Source organism: Lineus longissimus, chromosome 11 (assembly GCF_910592395.1).
Source record: "Lineus longissimus chromosome 11, tnLinLong1.2, whole genome shotgun sequence".
Classification (NCBI taxonomy): Eukaryota; Metazoa; Nemertea; class Pilidiophora; order Heteronemertea; family Lineidae; genus Lineus; species Lineus longissimus.
In genome coordinates this window covers 4,080,562-4,102,028 of record NC_088318.1, presented here as the reverse complement: position 1 = coordinate 4,102,028, position 21,467 = coordinate 4,080,562, and the positions used below count along the sequence as shown (strand labels likewise).

General features: G+C 40.1%; 2 protein-coding genes across 2 annotated transcripts; both read right to left on the bottom strand.

Moving 5' to 3' along the window:
- Positions 1-3,758: 3,758 nt before the first annotated feature.
- LOC135495791 (3-ketodihydrosphingosine reductase-like) lies at positions 3,759-9,003 on the bottom strand. The gene is made up of 10 exons (XM_064784713.1): positions 8,868-9,003; positions 8,323-8,412; positions 8,055-8,114; positions 7,394-7,459; positions 6,988-7,083; positions 6,080-6,271; positions 5,631-5,714; positions 5,143-5,226; positions 4,897-4,998; positions 3,759-4,472 (listed from the first exon to the last, which is right to left on the bottom strand). Exons 1-10 carry the CDS (start codon positions 8,973-8,975, stop codon positions 4,371-4,373), a joined length of 984 nt encoding a protein of 327 aa, XP_064640783.1. The 5' UTR covers positions 8,976-9,003; the 3' UTR covers positions 3,759-4,370.
- A 660-nt stretch (positions 9,004-9,663) lies between these two features.
- On the bottom strand, positions 9,664-21,432 carry LOC135495462 (uncharacterized). Its single transcript, XM_064784137.1, has 4 exons — positions 20,582-21,432; positions 20,027-20,162; positions 18,031-18,163; positions 9,664-12,366 (listed from the first exon to the last, which is right to left on the bottom strand). The coding sequence occupies exons 1-4, from the start codon at positions 21,235-21,237 to the stop codon at positions 12,281-12,283; spliced, it is 1,011 nt and encodes a 336-aa protein (XP_064640207.1). The 5' UTR covers positions 21,238-21,432; the 3' UTR covers positions 9,664-12,280.
- Between the last annotated feature and the right edge of the window lie 35 nt (positions 21,433-21,467).

The window sequence follows — 21,467 nt, the reverse complement described above, 5'->3', positions numbered from 1 at the left end:
AGATCCACATCAGCATATTATGAATGTGCACATGGAGACATACCTTCCACCATCCTGACTTTAACAGTAAAACATTTCCCCTTTTGTCAGTTGGCGCATATATCCATGAAAGAGTGCTTTAGGGTCTATCAAACCGCAATTTTCTTGAGATCATAAAATCGGGATACCGGCCGAGAAACCAAGCAACAGTCCAACATATTTTCTTTATAAAAGATCATTTAAGTAATTTACCGTGTTCTACCAATGATGACGTTTGCTTTAATATAAATGTATGTTTCGCGCTGGTGATTATTCCGGAAAGTGCGTATCGGTTATCAAATCGTAATGGGTCATTTATATCGGAACAGTGCCTTATTCATTTGAAATCAGGCGAAAGAGACAAATTGGTATAAAGCTGCGCGATTTAAACCCAATGTATCACGGGGCATCGAACCTTTTGTTGAGATTGGTGCTTCCAACATGTAGATGGCATATTATAGATGGTTATGTTTCTAAAAGCAATTTGATAGAAATATCATTTCATTCCTGAACTACATGTATACTCTCATTAACGTGTGATGTGTTTTTTCTATCATCGTCGTCTTGTCGAAGGGAAACAACTCCGAAAAGCGAGCTGCGTCATCAGTGACTGATATTGACACGTTCGATATCGAATAGGCCAACCTTTTTATAGAGCGTAACATTTGGAACACCATCGATTTGGGGAGGGTTTTTTCGGCAGTGGATATCGATATTTCGGCAACTGCTTCAACAAATAAAAGCAATCATGCCCGAGGACATACTGAACTTCCAGCGGTGATGCCTCCGTTAAGTAGCCTCCGCCCATACGTGCGTTGTCTGGAAGCTGAGCAATGTCAACGCATTGAGGGTCAAGATGCAGGCTTTTTGATACTGCCGCTCTAAGTTTTTTCCCCCAGATATTTCAGTGTTCAGCGACAGAGATGTGTGATCTGAAGATAAGTGCCCAGGCTCCAATCAGCCGATTTGTGCCCGGGCTCCAATCAGCCTCTACACATTGCTCCACTTACCTCGAACCCACCTCCTCCTGGCGCTATTCCCGCATCTGTTCGGGGTGTGACAGCAAACACGTTCATATGTCATTGGATGTTCCTATGTCATAGGACCTGTATAAACCTCTAGAACTTTATATCCTAAGGGTATATCAATGTAAGTGAGAAGAACCTTCCGGGGGTATGTGGCTCTTTATTCCATTAACAACTTAGCCTGAGGAAAACACGCCTACGTGATAATATTTTTGGAGTATAATCCTGTTGTTTTAAAACATATCAAATACTGTGACCTTTGGTTGGATAAGAATCAATGAATGTGTGCACATACTCTAGTTTCACCGATATAATTCCGGTTAATTACTACCAAATCGAAAGAAAGGCCAAACGAGCACATGGCGTTATGACCTTCGGACGACCTTGTGTCACAACTTACCTCGATCCTCTTCTCAATCTTGCTTGTTCAGGAGGGATTTCGGATACTATTTATGTCCCCGAAAACATGTCGTAGCCCCAAGTCTATTAGGCTACATGCTCTTTAAATCAATTGGCCTAGTCCGTTATTGTTTGTTCTTTCTCAAGCATTGGTTATATACCTTAGTCATCATGCTATCCTCACAGCAAAACTGCCTGAGAGAATTGGTGTGAAAAACCTTGCTCCAGTTATCTGGTTGTGTTTCCCACTTGGGACAAATTATGTACTCTAAACTCACCTCTATAAGACTACACTTCACATGCTTCAGGTAAAATACGGGAAAAAGCAAGCCTTCCATCGTTGTGTACTATTCCCAATTCTCAGGTGTGTGAATAATTCTGGATATGATTGGAGAACATTTAAGAATGCGTCAATGTTCTGACCGTTCCTAATAATAGTCGATTTCGCAAATCAAGGTTATTTGCGAAATCGGCATACAAAAGAAGGCTGGTGAAAATTTGGTGGTATGCAGTACAGCTCCAGTCGTAACTGACTACCAGAGAGTCACCCACCGTGCTAAAAGACAATGTCACAATCTACCCACTGCACTAAAAGACAATGTCACAATCTACCCACTGCACTGAAATGTCACAAAATACCTACCTCCCGATTTTCCTTTCTACTCCTTTATCAGTTGTTCCTTGTTCCAGCGACCACCAGGCTCTCTGTATTTTTCTTCACAGCTTTCAGCCTCTTGCAGTGAATTCAGGACTGTGAATCAATATCTGCTCAAAACAAGAGCAGAACGATACACATGTCAGGACATCAATGAATATTCAAAGGTTGTCCTGTTCACTGATCCCGCTCCAGTGATCTGAAGAGATATTACTTTCAGTCGTGAGACACACGCCATGAGAATCTTTCCGCTATCAAGTTCAGTTCTATGAACTCGTGGACAGCAGCCCTAGGGGGCTAATTAAAACTCCACACAATGCAAAAGAAATGGAAATGATTTTTACCACCTGGTGGTTTGGAAGAATAATTACTTTCAGTTATTAAGTGATTGGAATTCTGTGTATCTTGAACATCATTACGCCCAGCAAATAAGAGAACTTATTCGGACTGAATGGAATGAAGGCATGTTTTTGCATGTGTGTCAGTTCTTCCTTTGGCTTCAGGGACAACACCACAGGGTGACCCAAAAAGAGTCCCATTGTAGGAAAATCTGTCCTAGTGTCTGGGGCAATCTTAGAGGTATTGGGTATCGAAAGAATCCCTCACTGACCAATAGAGTAGACACGTTTGCAGGGGAAACATCTAAAACTTCCACACTGGTTTCACACTAAGCCTCATACATGTACATGGACCAGGATTAGAAAATTTGCACTGGACATCATTTAGTCCCAAAATGCTTCTCTCGGTTTTGTCCACATTGGTAGCATAAATGGCATCCAGGCCTACACTTTGGGTACTGCACCTGTACTTGCAAACACCCAAGGAACCTGTATTTCTGTCACACCAGGTGCAATCTCCAACAAGCTAGGACAAACTAATCTTGTCATGTCATGGGCAAGTTATAATCATCATTGATACAGGAAACATTGTCATGACACAGGTGTGCCTCATCCAATTTCCGTTCCAGAATTGAAGTGCTTGTTATTGTCAACAGTGGCTGGATGATGAAAGGGCCTTTGACATGTATATTTGCACTTTAGGGATAACAGAATCTCATCACGAAGCAGAATTTATCAATAACTAATAGAAATAGACAACCTGGGCCCACAAATGGAATGTCACTATTATATACTATTGCTATTTTTGAAACAAGCCCTTCTTTCATTTAATTGAGGTTGATTCAGGTGTAACAACAGGTATGACCCTGTCCCCCAATTATGCCAAGACCATGGGTGATATGAATAAAGACTAGCAAATGCTTTTACTTCAATTTTGTACAGAAAAGCCTAGTGTAAATGTACATGGAGTTTTAGATAAAAGCATTTGCTGGTCTTTATTCATATCACCCATAACACATGGCTGTGGATACTTTAGAGAATATAACCAATCACTCAGAGGGGGGGGGGGGTACTTTTGTTGTGATGTTAGATATTATCTCAATTAGCAATCATCACTCAGAAGCCGGGGGACAAAGAGGGGGAGGCTGAGATTTACCTTCTGTTTAGTATAAATTACCTGTCCTGAGAGACTGTGACTCTCCAACTACACCCAAGTAGTCTCATTATACAATAAAAGTAAATGACAACAAAATTCTTATTTCCAAATTTATTCATAATTTATCAAAAATCAAAAATAGAACTTTTAGAAAATAGCATTTCAAATTTACAATCTGCAATTCATTTTTGAGAATAGAAAATACTGTTATACACGAATCCATTATTCCTGATATTAATCCTTTGAATTCCATCAAACAAGTGTGTTGACATGGCACAATGTTAATGTCATATTAAGTATATAAAGTACAGTAGAACCTCTCTATTAAAGACACCATCAGGACTGCCAAATGCTGTCCTTTATAGAGAGGTGTCCTGATTAGAGAGGTCAAATTGAATGGAAAGTACCAGTTTGGGACCAAAACTAGTGACCTTAATAGAGAGGTTGTCCTTGATAGAGAGGTGTCCGCTAAGGGAGGTTCCACCGTACCTGTGTCGTACATTTTACCAATTTGACTTTGCCGCACAATTTTATAACATTTTCAGCCAAAACTGCTCCATGCCCTTTGGCTTTTCCTCATGTGAAGCATATACCCCACCATTTCAAATCCTGGAAGAAGCACTACCGATTCTAACCAATAAATGCAAGCAATTGGAATGAAATACATAAGAACAGAGCCCGATAAATCTATTAACTCATCAGCTGAATATCAGTGCAGGACGGAATTGCTTCATGCTTCTTCACCTGGTTATTTTATTCCATTCATCCACTTGGTCTCATCACTTATTCTTTTCGTCCTCGATTTTACATTTTTTCACGATTCGATCGAAGCTGTCCAAGTAGAAGAAGGACACGAGACGGAAGATACTCATCAGCATCACCTGAAAGAACAAGATCACAAATTCAGGTTTAAAATATTGTAAACCTTGAAATATTCGTGTAAATTTTAGGGTTTACAGTTTACGTTTCAGCATTAGATCGAAACTAGGTACCATCGAGTGATCAGGGAGTCTGACTCAGAACAGACTTAATAATAATAATAATAATAATAATAATAATGAGTCTTTTATATAGCGCAATTCTTTGACACTAGAGTTCTCGCTCAAAGCGCTTTGGGATATCATATTATTACCCCGGTCTCCGCAGAAATCAATCAGGGGTTTCAAGGAGCAACCAGAAGGCGCTCACTTGAACTCAACCAGTAGGGGAACCAAGCAGTGACTCGACCGGGAGTCGAACCCACGACCTCTTGATTATGAGGCCGACTCTCTTCCACTGCGCTACCGCTGAAAATGAGTTAAGTACCTGTTGTAGCCCTTCCATAATGGAATGTACGGGGGACATCCCGGCTGTTAGCATGGCGACTAGGTAACCATCAAGCCCAACGTAGGAGAAAAATTTACCACTCTGAAAATAGAAGAGAAAGTTAAATCCTTCGACAAAGTTGAGAGCAATACCAGAGGAATCTCAAAGAAAGTGATGTGATCAGATGATTAGCAAAAATCTTACCAGCAATAAATTGAGCAGCTTCAGAGATGATGCTACACTTACCTTCGAGTCCTCTACCATCGCCTTGGCGACCACTTCTGGTTGGACCAGTCCAGCTGTCTCTGAGATCAGTCGAGTTTCACGTGGCTGAAAAGTTAATATTGAATGAAAATTATTCAATTTTCAAACACAAGTAACCTGTATCAAGTTCCTCACAGACAACGCAATGACATACATACATTGTATAGTAGAGTTTCTAGGACTTTAGAAATAGCTAGGCTTTCACAGTACTGCCACAAACAGTAACCAATGGGTTTACATGTGCAACAGTTTCAGACAGCAGCAGCTACAGTTCATTAAAGTTTCAACATAAATAAATAGCTGGTGAAGCAGAAGTCAGTGGAAAAAAAAATCTATTTTCGCTGTTTTCTGACCTAAGCAACTCAGAGAAGAAAACTGTCATCCTTACTGTTGGATTCAAACGGCAGTTATAAATCAATGGACACCATAGTGACCAATAGGGACTTCAAACTTTCCAGCGCTGTACCTACCTTGCTCTTATTCTCCATTGCAAGGCCAGGGGTGTCTGTGTCGGGTGGGAATGAGAGTGTCACGTAGATATTGTAAGCTTTCACCTGAAAGGCATGTTATATTATCATAATTCAACACCGAGCTCGACTTATCTCACCAGTGCTAGGCATACTCCGTACTTTGAACCTTTGGTGAAATTAATGTTAGTACATGTTGTTCTCAGTCATTTTTAGAAGCAACACAGTTTTTTTGAGAAGATATTATAGAACCTCTCAGGACCCGCTCAGGACTGACAAATGCTGTCCTTAGTAGAGAAGTGTCCTGATAAGAGTGGTCAAATTGTATGGAAACGAACTATTCGGGACGAAAATCATTGATGCTAAGCCTAATAGACAGGGTGTCCTGCTAAGAGAGGCGTCCACTATGAGAGAAGTTCAACAGTACTCCGAAAATCTCCACCACAACTCACCTCCATTTGTAAAGACTCTGCCAGGCCCAGCAGGGCAAACTTGGACGCAGAATAAGCTGTGAAGCCAAACAAGCCAACTTGGCCGGCCTGCGATGACACAAACACGATGCGGCCTCTGTTCTGTTTCTTCATGGACTTCACCACAGCTCTTGTGGCATAGACACTACCGAGGTAGTTGACGTCCATCAAGCGCTGAAAATATTTTATTATTAAATCATTATTATTAAAAAACATTTTATAGCGCTTAACGTTGTTAAAACTTCTAAGCGCTTTACAATATATTAATAAAACAATATAACATTAATACATGATAGAATAAAAGTCATTACTAAAGGAAACGTGCAAGTGAGATTTAAAAATAGGATTCAAAAGAATTTCTTAAAAATATGAGTTTTTAGTGCAGTTTTAAAACGACCCAGGGTACTCTAACCACGAACACTACTTGGCAGCTCATTCCATAGCTTTGGGCCCGCCACTGCGAATGCAGAGGACCCTATCACCCGGTTTGTGCGGACTTCCTTACCCAGACCCATTGTACTTGATCGCACGGAGCTTGATGGTTTGTAAACTTCTAAGCAGTCTGCGAGATATTTTGGTGCGTAATCGTGTAGAATTTTGGTGCAATAATCAAATAGAATATATCAAAATCCACTATTTTCTACTTGATATCGGTGAAGTCTTGTTGTACTAATGAAATGAGTGTAAACTCACTTGCTCTTCAAATGCCAACTTTGGGGAAACCATTGAACTACGGCACAAGAGGTCTGATTCAATTACTGCTAGAACTGGTCATGGGCAGTTACAACATTGTGGTCAGTCACAAATGCCAAGCCAATATATATATGTATAGCTTGGTTTGAAATTAATCAAATGCTTGTGAAAACTGTGCAGTTTCCTGAGGCACTTACCTTGAAATCTTCTATTGGAATGTCTTCAAACTTGGCACTGATACTTATTCCAGCCGAATTCACTAGCATGTCTATAGGACCCAATTTATCCTGTGCCTGGAACAGAACACTCATGATTATTACTCAAAGACAACACATGTTAATTCAACCAATGCTCTGCGTCTCCTGCTGAATCCACCACTGGCATTCCATGATTTAAGTACAGTGGAACCTCCCTTAGCGGACATCTCTCTTTTAAGGACACCCTCTCTATCAAGGACACTAGTTTTGGTCCCAAATTGATTATTTACATTCAATTTGACCTCTCTAACCAAGACACCTCTCTATTAAGGACAGCACCTGTCAGTCCTGAGGGTGTCCTTAATAGAGAGGTTCTTCTGTACCTAAGCTGACTGTAAAAAATTACCTCCTGAACTGCATTGTCAACAGCTGGATAGTCCTTGGAAACGTCCACAGGAATACACAGGACTGTCTGAAAGAAGACAACAGGATACTAAATACGTTTAGGTAGAAAAGTCACCAGATCAAACCAGTCAAAAAGCCTTGTGCATGAGAGAGTATGAAAGGTTCAGAATAGCTGCTGCGGTAAAAGATTGTTTGCTATAATACCTTAGGGTATTTTGTTACCACCTTTTCCACAGGCAACTGGAGTTCACCACATTTTCCACAGGCATTTGGAGTTCACCACGACAAACTTACTCAAAACAATCTAGGCTTCCAATCTAGTCTTCTAACGTCAATGATATTTGAATGACAAGTGACAGATTTAAGAAATGACCTGTTTCAAAATAAAACTCAAGCTGACTGTGAGGCAACTTCAAAAGTGCCCTTGATATTTTAGCAAACTACATGTGTTCAAAGAGGTCAGAGAATGATAATGACCGGAAATGTACACCAATAAGTGGTACATCAACCTCATGCTTCGATATTCACATCATATCTTCTCACTGTCGTACCAAAGATGTCATTCAAAAGTACTTCTGCTGATATACTATTCTTGGTGCAGAATGTCACTACTCTGAACAGAGGGAAGGTTCTATGAGGAAATAAAATTTTCTTCAACTGACCTGCTTGGTTATGTCTAAGAGATGCCGCTCTACCTCAGCCTTAGCCTCAGCAAGCTTGGTCTGAAATATCAAGGCACATCGTCGATGGGGATATTTACTGGGGGACTTTTACCTTGGGGTATTTTTACCTTGGGATATTTTTACCGGGGGGGATTTTTACCTACATTTGTTTAAATAATCTGCATCTTGACTTTCTCAGCTGTTCTGTTGAATGAACTTCATGCAATTATTCTAGATTATCACGCAGCATCACATTTCTGTCACTCACCGGATTCCGAGCCAGCAAAGTGATATTGGCTCCCTGTTTGGCTGCCTCTATGGCCACAGCCTTTCCTATTCCACTGGAACCTCCAGTTATCTGGAATATAACAAAAGTATCAGCTATCTTGAATCAACGCCCGTTACCGAAAGTTTCGAGAAATTGCCATCGCCATTTTCCATCACAGGGTGGGGCTGACTGATATTTTGTCCATTCATGTCAGTGGTTGGCCTTGGCCGCGACACGTCCACTTTTGACAGAATCCGACATAAAGCGACAATGTTCCCGATGAGACGATTACAACAGTCACTTACACTAGTTACAGTTAAAACAGTATCATAATATGGCTAATGGCATCGAAGGCAAAGTATTGGTGAGTTGTCTTCATGAAAAACTATCTAAACTTATTAGCCAGTTCATCCGGCAATAGGTTAGTCAAACCCTCTACTGCTCTACTACAGTCCATTCACAAGATGCATCGTCTACATGAGTATCTATTATCGGACAATAAAATGCACCGGCGTTTTGAACTTTTCTGCATCATTTTCACCCACCAAAACATGACCTCCTGTTAGCTGTATCTTCTTTGGTGATAGGAAAAAGGACAAAACATACAAAACGGCGATGACGACGGATATAACAGCAAAAGTTTCGAGCAACATCTTGACACCGCTTTTATCTTTAGTTCCACTTTTTCCCAATTGGCGGCGCTGGAGTGCTGACGAAATTTTTCTTTCTGTCTTCGGTTTTGAACCATGGTTGTGACTTGGGATTTCACTCAATTCTGATGCCATTCGTCGTATCGAAAGAGGCTGTTGTCACAACCTGTTGTCATATGATCAGATATCTATTCAGCATATTTCACAACTAATCATTGTAGTGTAGTTGGAGACAGAGCTTGGAAGACAACGTCACAACCATACCAGGCTGGGTTTCAATTCTGATTCACAAAGCTAATCCTTCCTTATCGATGCTCAATACAGTCAAACCCAGCCAGGGTCACAACCCATTTGACAGAGCTCTTATGAGGACATGTCTACCATAGTAGACCACTTACATCAATGGAACCTGGCAAAAACTCAATGACTGTTGTGGTTCGATCGTTCCGAATCGCTGGTTTTGTCCTCAGGAGGAAAAAACAGCATTGGTTATGCAAAGTATCCAGCCTCTGTGTTGAAAACCGCATTATGCAGCAGCATAGAATCAAATATAAATCAAGCACATGTTCTATCCAAATGCTGAAATTATCCCTATTAATATAATACTTGCAATCTTGTCTGCAGAGCTTTTTGTACAAGATTGCCGGGTTGACAATGAAAAACACAAAATTACCTCTTTTAATGAAGATAATTTATTCAATCCACTTACATGATGAATTCTAAATGAACATTTACATTATGGATCACAAAGGGTTACATTTTACATTCTTTTGAAGATTTTCTTACATAACCTAGTCTGCGAATAAATAGATGAGTATGTTATTTAACATACATTCCAATATTTATGTTAACATCCATCAAGGGTTAACAGACACGAATTGACCTGCTCATTTTCACATTTGGTTATAACGAGCTCATCAAAATTGCATGAATTTTACCCTTCACAAAGCTCTCCTAGAACAGTAAACATTAGAACACACATCCACACCAAACCAGGGTTATTTTTACAATGTATAGTCACAGGCATTTGTGAAGGAGTCCAGGTGTTTACATTAGCAGTACATCACGTACACAGTGACGAGTGGTGGTGTAAATGGTAAGATAGTCCCTGAATCATAGTCCTTCACATTAAACTGCTGGTCACGATATGATATAAACACCTATGAATAAACATGTTATGATGACTCATTTTATGAGGAGATTATAATTATAAGTTACATGATTAATGTACAATTTACAAATATCACCAGTACTACTTTAAAACCAAACCATTATACACATATTTTTTACATTTTTCAACAATGGTACATTTTTTTATTTGTACTTTGATTTCTGTATGCAAAACTTCACACATACTTTCTGAGAGCTCGTCTAAACCACGAATCCTTGTCAAAAAATTTGATTTAGAGTTTGCATATATCTGAAATGACTTGGTATTGAAGTGAACCTTTCACATCTTCTTTAATGAATACAAAGAGCACGTCATAGATAACATGGCACAGTGCCACTTTTACGCTGAAATAAGTTATTCTGTGGTTCCGAGGTTAACTCCGGCAAATTGATCACCTGAACCTTTTCAATGCTTCGGAAAGCTCCGCTATAAATTGACACCACCATGTCTGAAGAGGAAGTAAACACATTTCGAGATCGCTCCTCCGAGGTAACTCCAGCAAATTTATCACCTGAAACGTTTCAAAGCCCGAGGAGGAAGTTCGAAAATAACCTACACCACTCGAGAGGAAGCAAACAGATTTGCCTTCAAAAGGTGTATTGAAATATTTTGAAGTAACACATCAATACATTAGTTCATCTCCGATGTCACGGCGTAGACATTTAACTTAAACAATGACTTATTTTCAGAGAATAAAACGTGCATTCCCATCCTGAGATCAGGCTTTTTTCTCCAATTTCGTATACAAAATATCGAGATGCGGAGTATATTGAAAACAATTGATACCAGGATGATACAGATCATGCTTTTTTATATCTCATCCGATAATGTAGCTTGGAAAGTGCTCAGAGTCAAATGATTTGAAATGACCTGTCAAAGACCAGGCTATAGGCTTATTGGATAAACCTGAAATTCATATATGAATACTAAACTATAAAGGCCTATTGCACACACCCACAACTCACAACTGCAACAACTTAACAAAGCAATTGAGGAGTATTTATTTTTAAAAAAACAAAAATAATAATAATAATCATGAGACTTATATAGCGCTAAATCCAACTTGTTTCAGTCACTCAAAGCGCTTCACATTATTACCACTAGCAAGTATCTATCTTAGATTTAATCCATATTTGCCACTGGCTATATTGGCATGTACATTTGGATTCAAGCTCTACTCTCTGGGAGTATCACACGTCCGAGCTGCAGCTATACAGCACTCAGGACTAACATTCATATTGGGCCATCTCTGCCAGCTAGTACCCATTTACTCCTGGGTGGAGAGAAGAAAGTGGAGTAAAGTGCCTTGGTCAAGGACACAATGACGAAACAGCGGTGACCCCTTCCGAGAATCGAACACACGACCTCCTGATTATGAGCCCGGTGCTCAAACCACTATGCCACCGATCTCAGCAATAATTCTACAATTATCCCTTCTCAATATGGATATGGCTACAAAGAGTTTTCTGTTGCTCCTGAGCGTTAATGTACGTTGTTCTTAACCTATTAGCCACAAACGTTAAAACATTTGCTCACCCATCTTGAGCCATCAAGGGTTAAACATTCACAAAATAATCTGCTCATATTGGTAATTAGCACATCAGATTTTCGTAAACTTTTAAAAGTTGTCCACATCCTCCCATGACTTAAATGGGCATTCACTTCTTTTTTCAGGGAGTTCTTATTCTTTTATGATTTTTAAGTAGTTCTAGCCAAAATGGTGGTGATTAAAGGGTAACTCATGTCAAATTTCACCATATAATGTTTTAGCTGTTTTTGACAAATGACTACGTCACTTTCTCATCAATCGGTAAGGTTTTCGAATCGAAATGCACATTTTCCAGAAATTGATGGTTTAATCCCGCCCGGACGGCTCGCTTCGATGCCGTTTTCATTGATGACGTCACAACATGAACATTTTCGCGGTCGCAGTAGTTTGCATTTAGCGATTTTATAATAAATCTAATCAAAAATGGAAAATTTGAGCTTTACATTTGTGATCAACAATTAAAAACGGACGTATTTTTTCCGCAAAGTTGTAAATCACATCATAGTATCACGTTAACTAGTGAAGCCTCAAGATGGTGCACCCACTGTAGCAGGCCTCGCCAGCTGTTACAGAGAAGAGTCCAGTCTACTAGTCATACTCTGATCCAATGGTGATGCTTATGTCATCGCCTACCACCACAGTGCCGTGGTACCAGGTGTTTGTGTCCACAACAACTGAAAAGAGAGAAGAGGACAGTTGGTTAGCCAGTTGGTTAGCCAATTGATTAGCCTAGCTCAAATAAAGCAGAATTTTCAAAACAACTGAAAGAAGAGAGAAGAGGACAGTTAGTTAGCAATGTGACACTAGAGGGAGACACTGGAATTTGTCTGATGAATTGAAGTTCAAATAAAACGCCTGAGCTGATGAAAAATTCTATTGAGGAAACATGACCCAAAAGCCAAAGAGATTGACGAAATCCGTTAGTGTCAGATATCCTTTAACGACAACCAACCAGTAATCAAAATGACCTCAAACTGCCACGACAACCGCAGAGATCAACATAGCTCACCAACGGAACAACGGCCGACTCCCAAGACAAAATATTCCGGATGTCCAAATGGCCATCAAATGAATGTCAGGACTAGGAAATGAAGCGATAAATTTGATCGTTAGGATTCGTCTGTCCGTTTACTTTTTCAGTTCATTAGGTAACTGCATACCGGTAGGTCATTAGAGATCACTGTTTCTATTGCTTCTTCTGTTGAGCTACGCACACTACAGAGAAATTGAGGATGAAAATGAAAACGTCATTTTTAGAATGTTTTCAGCAAAATGACACAGCCACAACAGGGTAATGTGGGGTCATCGAGGTAAACTTTTTTGAAAGTTTTGCGTCACCTGCAGGGGTCGGAGGAAAATAAATTTAGCCAAAATATAAGTTTTATATTCGAAAATATTGTTCTAGATGTGAATGTGGAGCTGGAGACCACACTCCAGCTCATGTTTTCAGACCTGCTCCCCTATGAGGAATAGAGAGGCAAACTGGCCAAAGTGTGTCTGGTGCGCCCTCCTCCCCCTTTAGTTCTGCGCGTGTAAGATGACACAGTGAGCCGACTTGCCATGCTCTCCATCATCACAAACCTATTGACGTTGGCACAGTTTCGACCTCACTGAAGAACGAAGACATGAAGAATTAATGCACAAGTTTGAAGCCACTTTAGAGGCTCCTGAGAAGATCAACAAGGGGATGTCTGTTTTTCAATATTTCATGATGCAAGCAATTTCGTCGATTCTAAATCGTCCTCGTGGATCAAACCGTGCAGCTACAGAATCATAATACATGAGATAACCTAATTGTTTTCCATTTAACGAAAATAGATCTGGGATCGGATCAATTAAAGTTTTGTCTTGGGAAAAACCAAATCCATTTAGAGAAGAGGAAATTTGAAAGAAACTTCTATCTTTGATGAGGCATAATTAGTTTATTTCAACAACATCTGTTGTTCATTTTTTTTCGAAGACTTCTGTAATTTGTTGGGGGTGGATTTTACGAAGTCTATGTTTTGCATCCTAAGGAAGTAGGGAGTTAAAGGCGGATTGTCTCAAGATTATACTTGGCCGGCACTAATGAAGTTGACAGAAAGAGGGCAATTCTGAATCAGAAAACGTACACAAATATTATTCCCAAATTTGGTGAACATCTGGATCCTGCTCCCTCTCTCCCCTCTGAGAATTCCAGCAATGTGTAAAATTCAAGGTATGGTTAACCTGTTACAAAGCTAGATGCAATCAGGTTACGCATGCACACCAGCTCTCTTTGAAAAAACAAATTAAAGTCAGACATCAGGGTCCCAGCTTGTCTCAAATTAGACTTAATTCCAATAATTCCAACAAAATGTGTTAAACCTTATAAAAACAGCATGATCAACTTATCTAACGATTTTGTCCAGATGACAATATCATGCTGAGCTGGACAGTCCAACTGGCAACAAATGCCACCAAACTTGCCTGATACCAAATTTATTAGTTGTACCCATGGTTGGTAATTTGCTTGCAAAATAAAATGTTGTATATTAGGCATTCAACTTGGGAACACTTTTACCAAAATTGGATCCCACTTTTGTTATTTTGTGATCACTGTGTGCAATATACCAAGAATACAAGCTTATAATAATGGCATTCTATCTCCAAGAGAAATTGACCATCCAACTCACGAACTAGCTCATCCGAAATCATTGTAATGTGCCAGCATATATGTATGTAATTAGTGCCGAAGGCTTGTGTCGAGTCTTGATCAGGAAAAAGGTGTCACCCTCTTTACTTTCCTACATATTTCATGTACAGTACACCTGGGTTACAATGTTTTATTTTTATGATAGATTATGTATCAACGTTGTTTTGACCAGATTAGTTTTGTTAAGGCCACCAAAACTTCTTTGGTTTGGTGAAAATGTGTCAGAAGCAGATTTCTGGCCGACTATGCCAACAATATCTAGTTTGAGTAGTTTCAGGCCAGAAATTGATACCTGACTGTTGGTATTGGTTTTCTCACCAAACAGCACTATTGATTAATTATTTATGGACCAGGCCAGAGGGCTTTAAAATGGCTCCCTTCGATAAAATTGCATGTCTAGTGTGGCCACCATGACAATAGCCTAAGGTCACCACAGCCACTTCCTGGACTCAGTAACAGACATTTGAATATTCTTCGCTGACTGAATCAACATGAAATTCAAAATTTCAAATGGAAATCACTCACGGCAATAAGCCTCCAGTTTTAAATTAGTTTGTATGACACTGGAAATGTAGAAGTACAGTGAAACCTCCCTTAGCGGACACCTCTCTATTAAGCACACCCTCTCTATTAAGGACACCAGTTTCGGTCCCAAATTGGCTGTTTCCATTCAAATTGACCTCTCCACAGGACACCTCCATATTAAGGACCTAGACGGTAAACGGCTGTGGTGGAATCAGGCCTTCATAAATGGGACCTGGGTCACTCCCTGTTTACCCAGGAGAAAACCAGATAACAGCAACGAATGGGTAACATGAGGAATCTGTTATCGTCACTCTAACGCCACAAAAACTCCATTTTGGAGCGGTAATTGAAATTACTGGTCCATTTCACATTGCCATCTCATCGTGTTGATGAAAATTAACCAAATCATTGGAACTTTCTCGTGGAAGCTACCGTTTGCCGTAATTCAATGATCGTATCAAAGCAGCCTGATCAAGTTCATTTGTTGTCGCGTGATAGCGGCAGACGCTATCAGGACGGCTATGTCCCAGTGATGAAAAATTGCCAGACTCGATCACTCAGCAGATTGGACATCGAAAAACCGAATTGGATTATCAAGAATTATATAAAATTGGCCACACTGAATATATACATTGATAAGAAAATTCAAACTTTTCTTCAAGTATTACAATAGCTGGACAATGTGATGATTCTAACCCAAGAATGCGCTTCCCTGTTCCTGCCCACGGTACACGCTTCAAGTCAAATTCCACATTTTTAACTTATTACGCTCGAGACAAGATCAGTGGAGAAGTTTTGGGATGGACACAATTTGCCTCTGGGACAAAAAATAGGCCATTACTGTCAATGGACATTGATGACGAATATCTCCAATAACTGACGGTTCTGGTCGGTGGATGAAGATGTAGCGATTGTCATATTGATGCCATAGCAACATATCCCACGACTATGCAAACGTAATGGGGTCCTCCCCGTCAGCTGAGTTACGACTGATTAACTAGCGATTGATGACGAACTTTGACGGGTGGATATTTCACAAGATGTTATCTTGTCAGTTATGGATTGGTTCGTGACTGATCCCACGTCGATATTACGCGACCAGTTCCGTCGAGAACGGAAAAGTTATTTCTATTGTTGTTGTTTTGTTTGTCAAGATGCGATAGCAAATATTGAAGAGTTACGCCTGCATTCTCAGTGGCGGATCCAGAAATTTGAGGAGGGGGGAGGCACAGCCCAAACCAGTGCGATTTTCATGATATGGGAGGTAAAAGCATACATGAATGTCACGAAAATTCCAAAAATATTGCCTCATAAAGTTTGGCAGTAGATGCAGAATTCAGTCGACCCCAAATGAAAAAAATTGGCAAATTCAAATTCTTTTGGCTTCATGAAATGAAAGGTGTCCTGATTAAATAGGTACAATTAAATGGAAACGACCAATTTGGGGCCAAATATGGTGTCCTTTATAGAACAGTACCTGCCAGCCCGTTCCAATGTAAAGCCTTTCTCCTCTGGATATAAACTATTCCTCCTGCCAGCCATGTGGTGTTATTTGGCAAATAATCACATGGGTAGGAGTTATCTCAGAAAAGCAGAAACAACAATATATTATGATATCAGTGGCTCTGATCCAGGAGGCTTTCTACGCCAGAACGCAAATAATTACCTGAAAGCCTGCGTGCTGCGATATCACATGACTGATTACAACCCTCGTCTTGTGAAAAGGTTGGCGGTTACCATCAAAGGGAGCGGGTACCTTTCCCAGTCTTCCAAAAGCCTGAGAAGCAATTTTGGCGAATCTTGACACAATATTTTGGAGAAAAAAACATTAAAGGCCTACACCATCAGTTTGAAATTTGAAATTTGTACTTTGAATTTGAAAATTACCAATTGCGTGTGTACGTACTAGATACAAATTTCTGCACCGCCATTATGTGGACAGATATACAAAAACTATAAATACCAAGTTTCGGCAAATTGGTATGCATAATAACTACACAAGGGCATTGTGTATGACTGCATTTCTATTTTCCTGGACCACCAGTAATTACATTTACAATCGGTCTACCCCTTTAAAGATCAAAAGTGTGAAATATTTTTGTGTCGGCTAGTAGTAGTACATGCATAGTAAGTGGTGAAGTTACAGCTCAGTTATATAACAGGCGGCATTAACCTAAAAAAGCACATAGTGGCTATAATTGTACCCCATTACCTTATCATCTCTTCAGATCGAGCAAAACAGCAGGCATGGCAGAAAAGTCTTCATCCCTCTACTGAAACTTTTAAATCTCTTCCAAGAGATCTAACAACATTTTTCAAAAACTGCCAATCAGATATTCAATTTTGTCCAACAGGATCAAATATAAAATCTCAATATTGGTCCAACGGAATCAGGTTACCATATCACGACATCAAACATTGTGACACCTGCACTAAGAATCAAACGACAAGAAAATTAATTCTTTGTGGTGGATGGCAGATTATGTTGCTGCAACGAACTTTGTATTAACAGAAGGGAAGTATAGGAAGATAGGAAATGATGCAAGGCAGTCCGCAGCTTGTCGAGAATCAAGCAGGCCTTCCAGCTTGAGGAGCTGGCCTGTCCTTGGAAGGGGGAAAGATTTTCAAGAATGGTCTTCCAACGGAATAAAGCTGTATTCATCTGGCGAGGAGGTTCTTCCAGTAAGTCGAAGGCCTGCCTTGACTACACAAGATCAAGATGAGGTTCTCGGTCAGATGGGGGACTGAATCTGCAAGGGGAAGCACAGACACGTGGAAATGAGAGCTCAATAGTCCCCACTTGACTGACAAACTGCGTGTGTTGTCAGTGGGAGGGGGGGGGCCTATTGAACTCTTATTTCCACGTGCCTGTGGGGAAGGGGCATGAAGGGTGGACTGATCACAACTGGGAAATGCAAAAGTGCAGAAACCTGGCAAGTTATGGCCTGCTTGAGTAATGCTAGGGGGTTGAGATCACAGCTTCAGTTCTCTGTAGATGGGGCAGCACCTTCCCTTCACCAAATTTCTCGATCCTCCTGACGGAAACATGAAATAAAACCTTACCTATTGTCTCCAAAAGTCGTCTAAAAAGGTTAACTTATTATTAAAACAACTATAGTTGGTTTGATGTCATACTCACTCATTTCTCCCGAGTTTATGGTGGCTTTGATTTCTCTTGGACACTCATGATAACATTCTAATGGGGGTCTCAAGGTCCAAACTTTTCTGCCTGCGATTTGGGCTTGCCATGATGGGTTGTTAACATTGTCAACCTACACAATGAAAAAGAGGGAAAGAACATTGTCATTCATCGGAAGAAGATGACATTAAATTTTTAAAGAACTAAAACCAGTCCTCAGTTTGTAGCAAGTGACAATTCAGTCACAACGAATGGGCACAGAACTTATCTTCTTCTTGTGCATTTGCTCTGATCGAGTGTTCGCCTTCTTGACCTTGAATGTATTGACATCGCTCAGCTTCCAGACAACGCACGCGAAGGTGGGTGGAGACTACGGAGGCCATACCGCTGGAGGTTTTCAGTATGGTGTTTGTTGGATGCTTACAGTTGAACCTCACTAAGCGGACACCTCTCTAGTCTCTGTTTCATGTATAAAGGACACCCACTCTATTAAGAACATGGTCATTTGGTCCCATTATACTGAAAACTGCCAAATTTGAGCGCATCCTGAGCGCAATTTTCTGTCCCCCCCCAAAAAAGTATGCTTTAAAAAAAGGGTGTCTATCCCAAAAATTCCACTAATTTTTTTGGTTTACCCGGCGCCCTGAAATCACCCATCCCCCTCCACTAGACCATCACTCTCTGGACCACACAGGGAATGCAAGTGAAACAATTAATTCAGCTTGACATTCTCTGCGACGCCTCAGAAAGATTAACCACAAATGGCGTCCTCAGCAATCTCAACGGGCAACCAAGCAGGGAAAAGTCACCCGCCAATCATCTGGTTCATTGAGTGATATAATTGACAGCAACCATCACTCGGAGAGCAAATAATTCAATTATTTTTCTAATGTCACGGATGGTGGTTGACAACAGGGAGGGTCAACAAGACAGGCGCTGTACAGCAGTAGGCAATGAAAGTTCACAAAGCGTTGGAGCATCAAAGGTGGACAAGTTGCGATGTCAGAAATACCCCATTGTCCCACAACTTAAGTACCATACAAAGTTATTTTAATGATTTGTATTCAAGATTTGATATTTTCTATGTTTTGTTATTTGTATAACATTTAAAAGCCACGAAAAATTCTAAACGCAGCTCACATTAGTAAGAAGCACGCCAAAACTATTATCTTGTCAAAGAAGAGTGTGACCTCATTTTCATGATTTTCTGTATGCATGATTGAAGCATGAAGATTATTTTCATGATCTTTATGCCAAAGTTTGATAATTCATACCCCGATGAACATCAATTCATTGGTGTCGGGACAGGCCTAGGCCAGAATGCAACGGCATGTAATTCATTATCATTGGCATACAGATATGTAAATATATAATTTTGAAGGTGAATGTCAAGTGCCAGGCATTTTAAGGCATACTGCAAACCTGTAACGGGTGCCCATCACATTTTAGCACAAAAAAAATAACATTTTCAGTCCAAAGAATAGAACAACCAGACCAAAATCTCTGATGGTGCACCAGGCTTATTCCTCACCAGTGGCGAACACCGGACAAACTTCTTTTAATTTTGCAGGTCAGATTCCGAATGAAATGTAACTATCCTAAAGTTTCCACCAAACAAATAAAGTAGATGGTAACTTCCTTGACTAAAAACTGATATAAAATGAGTCGTTAACCCCCTCCCCTCCCCACAAAAACCTTTTAAAAAATTACAGTGGAAACTCCCTTAGTAGACACCTCTCTATTAAGGACAGCCTCTCTATTAAGGACACTAGTTATGGTCCCAAATTGATTGTTTCCATTCAGTTTGACCTCTCTAATAGGGACACCTCTCTAATGGGGACAGCACTTGTCAGTCCTGAGGGTGTCCTGAAGAGAGAAGTTCTAACCAAGTAAAATAAACAACTTTACAGTCAAAACAAGGTGGCAAGGAAAGCCCTATACATTATATCTTAGCATAGTTGCATGTATGGATGAAATTAGGATGAAATCAACTTACATGTATATGGGCTCCATACCCAGGACTGCCCATGAAGATCCAGTCAGTTCTCATTCCTTCCGAAGACTTGGGTAAGAAATATGGTCGCTGATAATGGGTACGTAACTCAGCTGATACAGATGGATCGCAGTTACTCCTAAATAATGAGAAATATAGACAGATTTTTTCAAAGACAATGTAGGCCTGGCATGTATTTTCTTTATCGATATGCAAACTAATGTCTTCCTACACCTTTCCCAATGGAAGGTCACATAAACTGATTGAATTCTTTCAATAATGCAATACAAGACAATGGGTGATATGAATAAAGACTAGCGAATGCTTTTACTTCAATTTTGTACAGAAAGGCCTAGTGTAAATGTACGCGGAGTTTTAGAAAAAATCATTTGCTAGTCTTTATTCATATCACCCATTATGTCAACACACTTGTCAAAAAGAGCAAACTTTGCAAATTGAAAATTTTAAACAATAGGTAGGTCTATGCATATATACATGTTACTAAGCCCTAAAGTGACATACGAATCTTTAAAACAAAAGAAATTTCGTCAAACTTACCAACCGATGTACCAAGGAGACTGCCCATCCTGCAAATTAGCCCTTGCCTCGCTCATTTCAAACACCTCGCCAAGATTTTGAAAACTGGTTTTGTACGGAAAGAACTGGCAATTTTCTTTCATGTTCTTGAGGACTGGACTTCCCTCCGGATACAGCTCTTTGAAGTACTTGAAACTAAACACTTCCGGCGCCGACCAGTTTTTAGCACCATCTGTGATAACAACAGGTCGTCCCGTGTAAGCATATTTAGCCTCAAACTCTTCTGGAGTAATATTGGCAACCCTATCCACCTCATGAAGATTTCTACAAATATCACAGTTTGTAACAGGTCGAAAAAAATCCAAAATTTTTTCTCGTAAATCGAGCAAACAACGTTCATCTTCAACATATATACCGCTACCATACCATAACTTTTCTAACGCCACTTGTTTAGTGACAGGATAGTCCGTCAAGATAACGCTGAACACTAACGCAACGCAAAGCAACAGAACAGATGCCAAGTATCCTCGATATGATGACTTCTTTGAATTTTCAGTCCTGATATATTCTAACGATTCTAACTTATTCAGGTCATTATCAGTCAAACCCATTGCCCGGGCTTTCTGATAGACCTTAGCAAATGCAACCTTCGGATCTTGATCGATTTCGGGCTCCATAACGTCCTCTCAGTGACACAGTCCAAAGCTGAACTGAACATGCTCTTCACAAACTTAAATATCTGTTGACATCAAAAGTTACCTGGGTCGCTCTGCCCCAACCTCGGTTTAGTTCAGGCAGTTTGCAGTGCTTTGGAATGATTCCAGGGGTCTCCACACTACGATACTGCTAAGTCACATGACCGGCGGACCCTGAAGTTTCATCAAGTAGAAGTAGGCCACTTACTCAA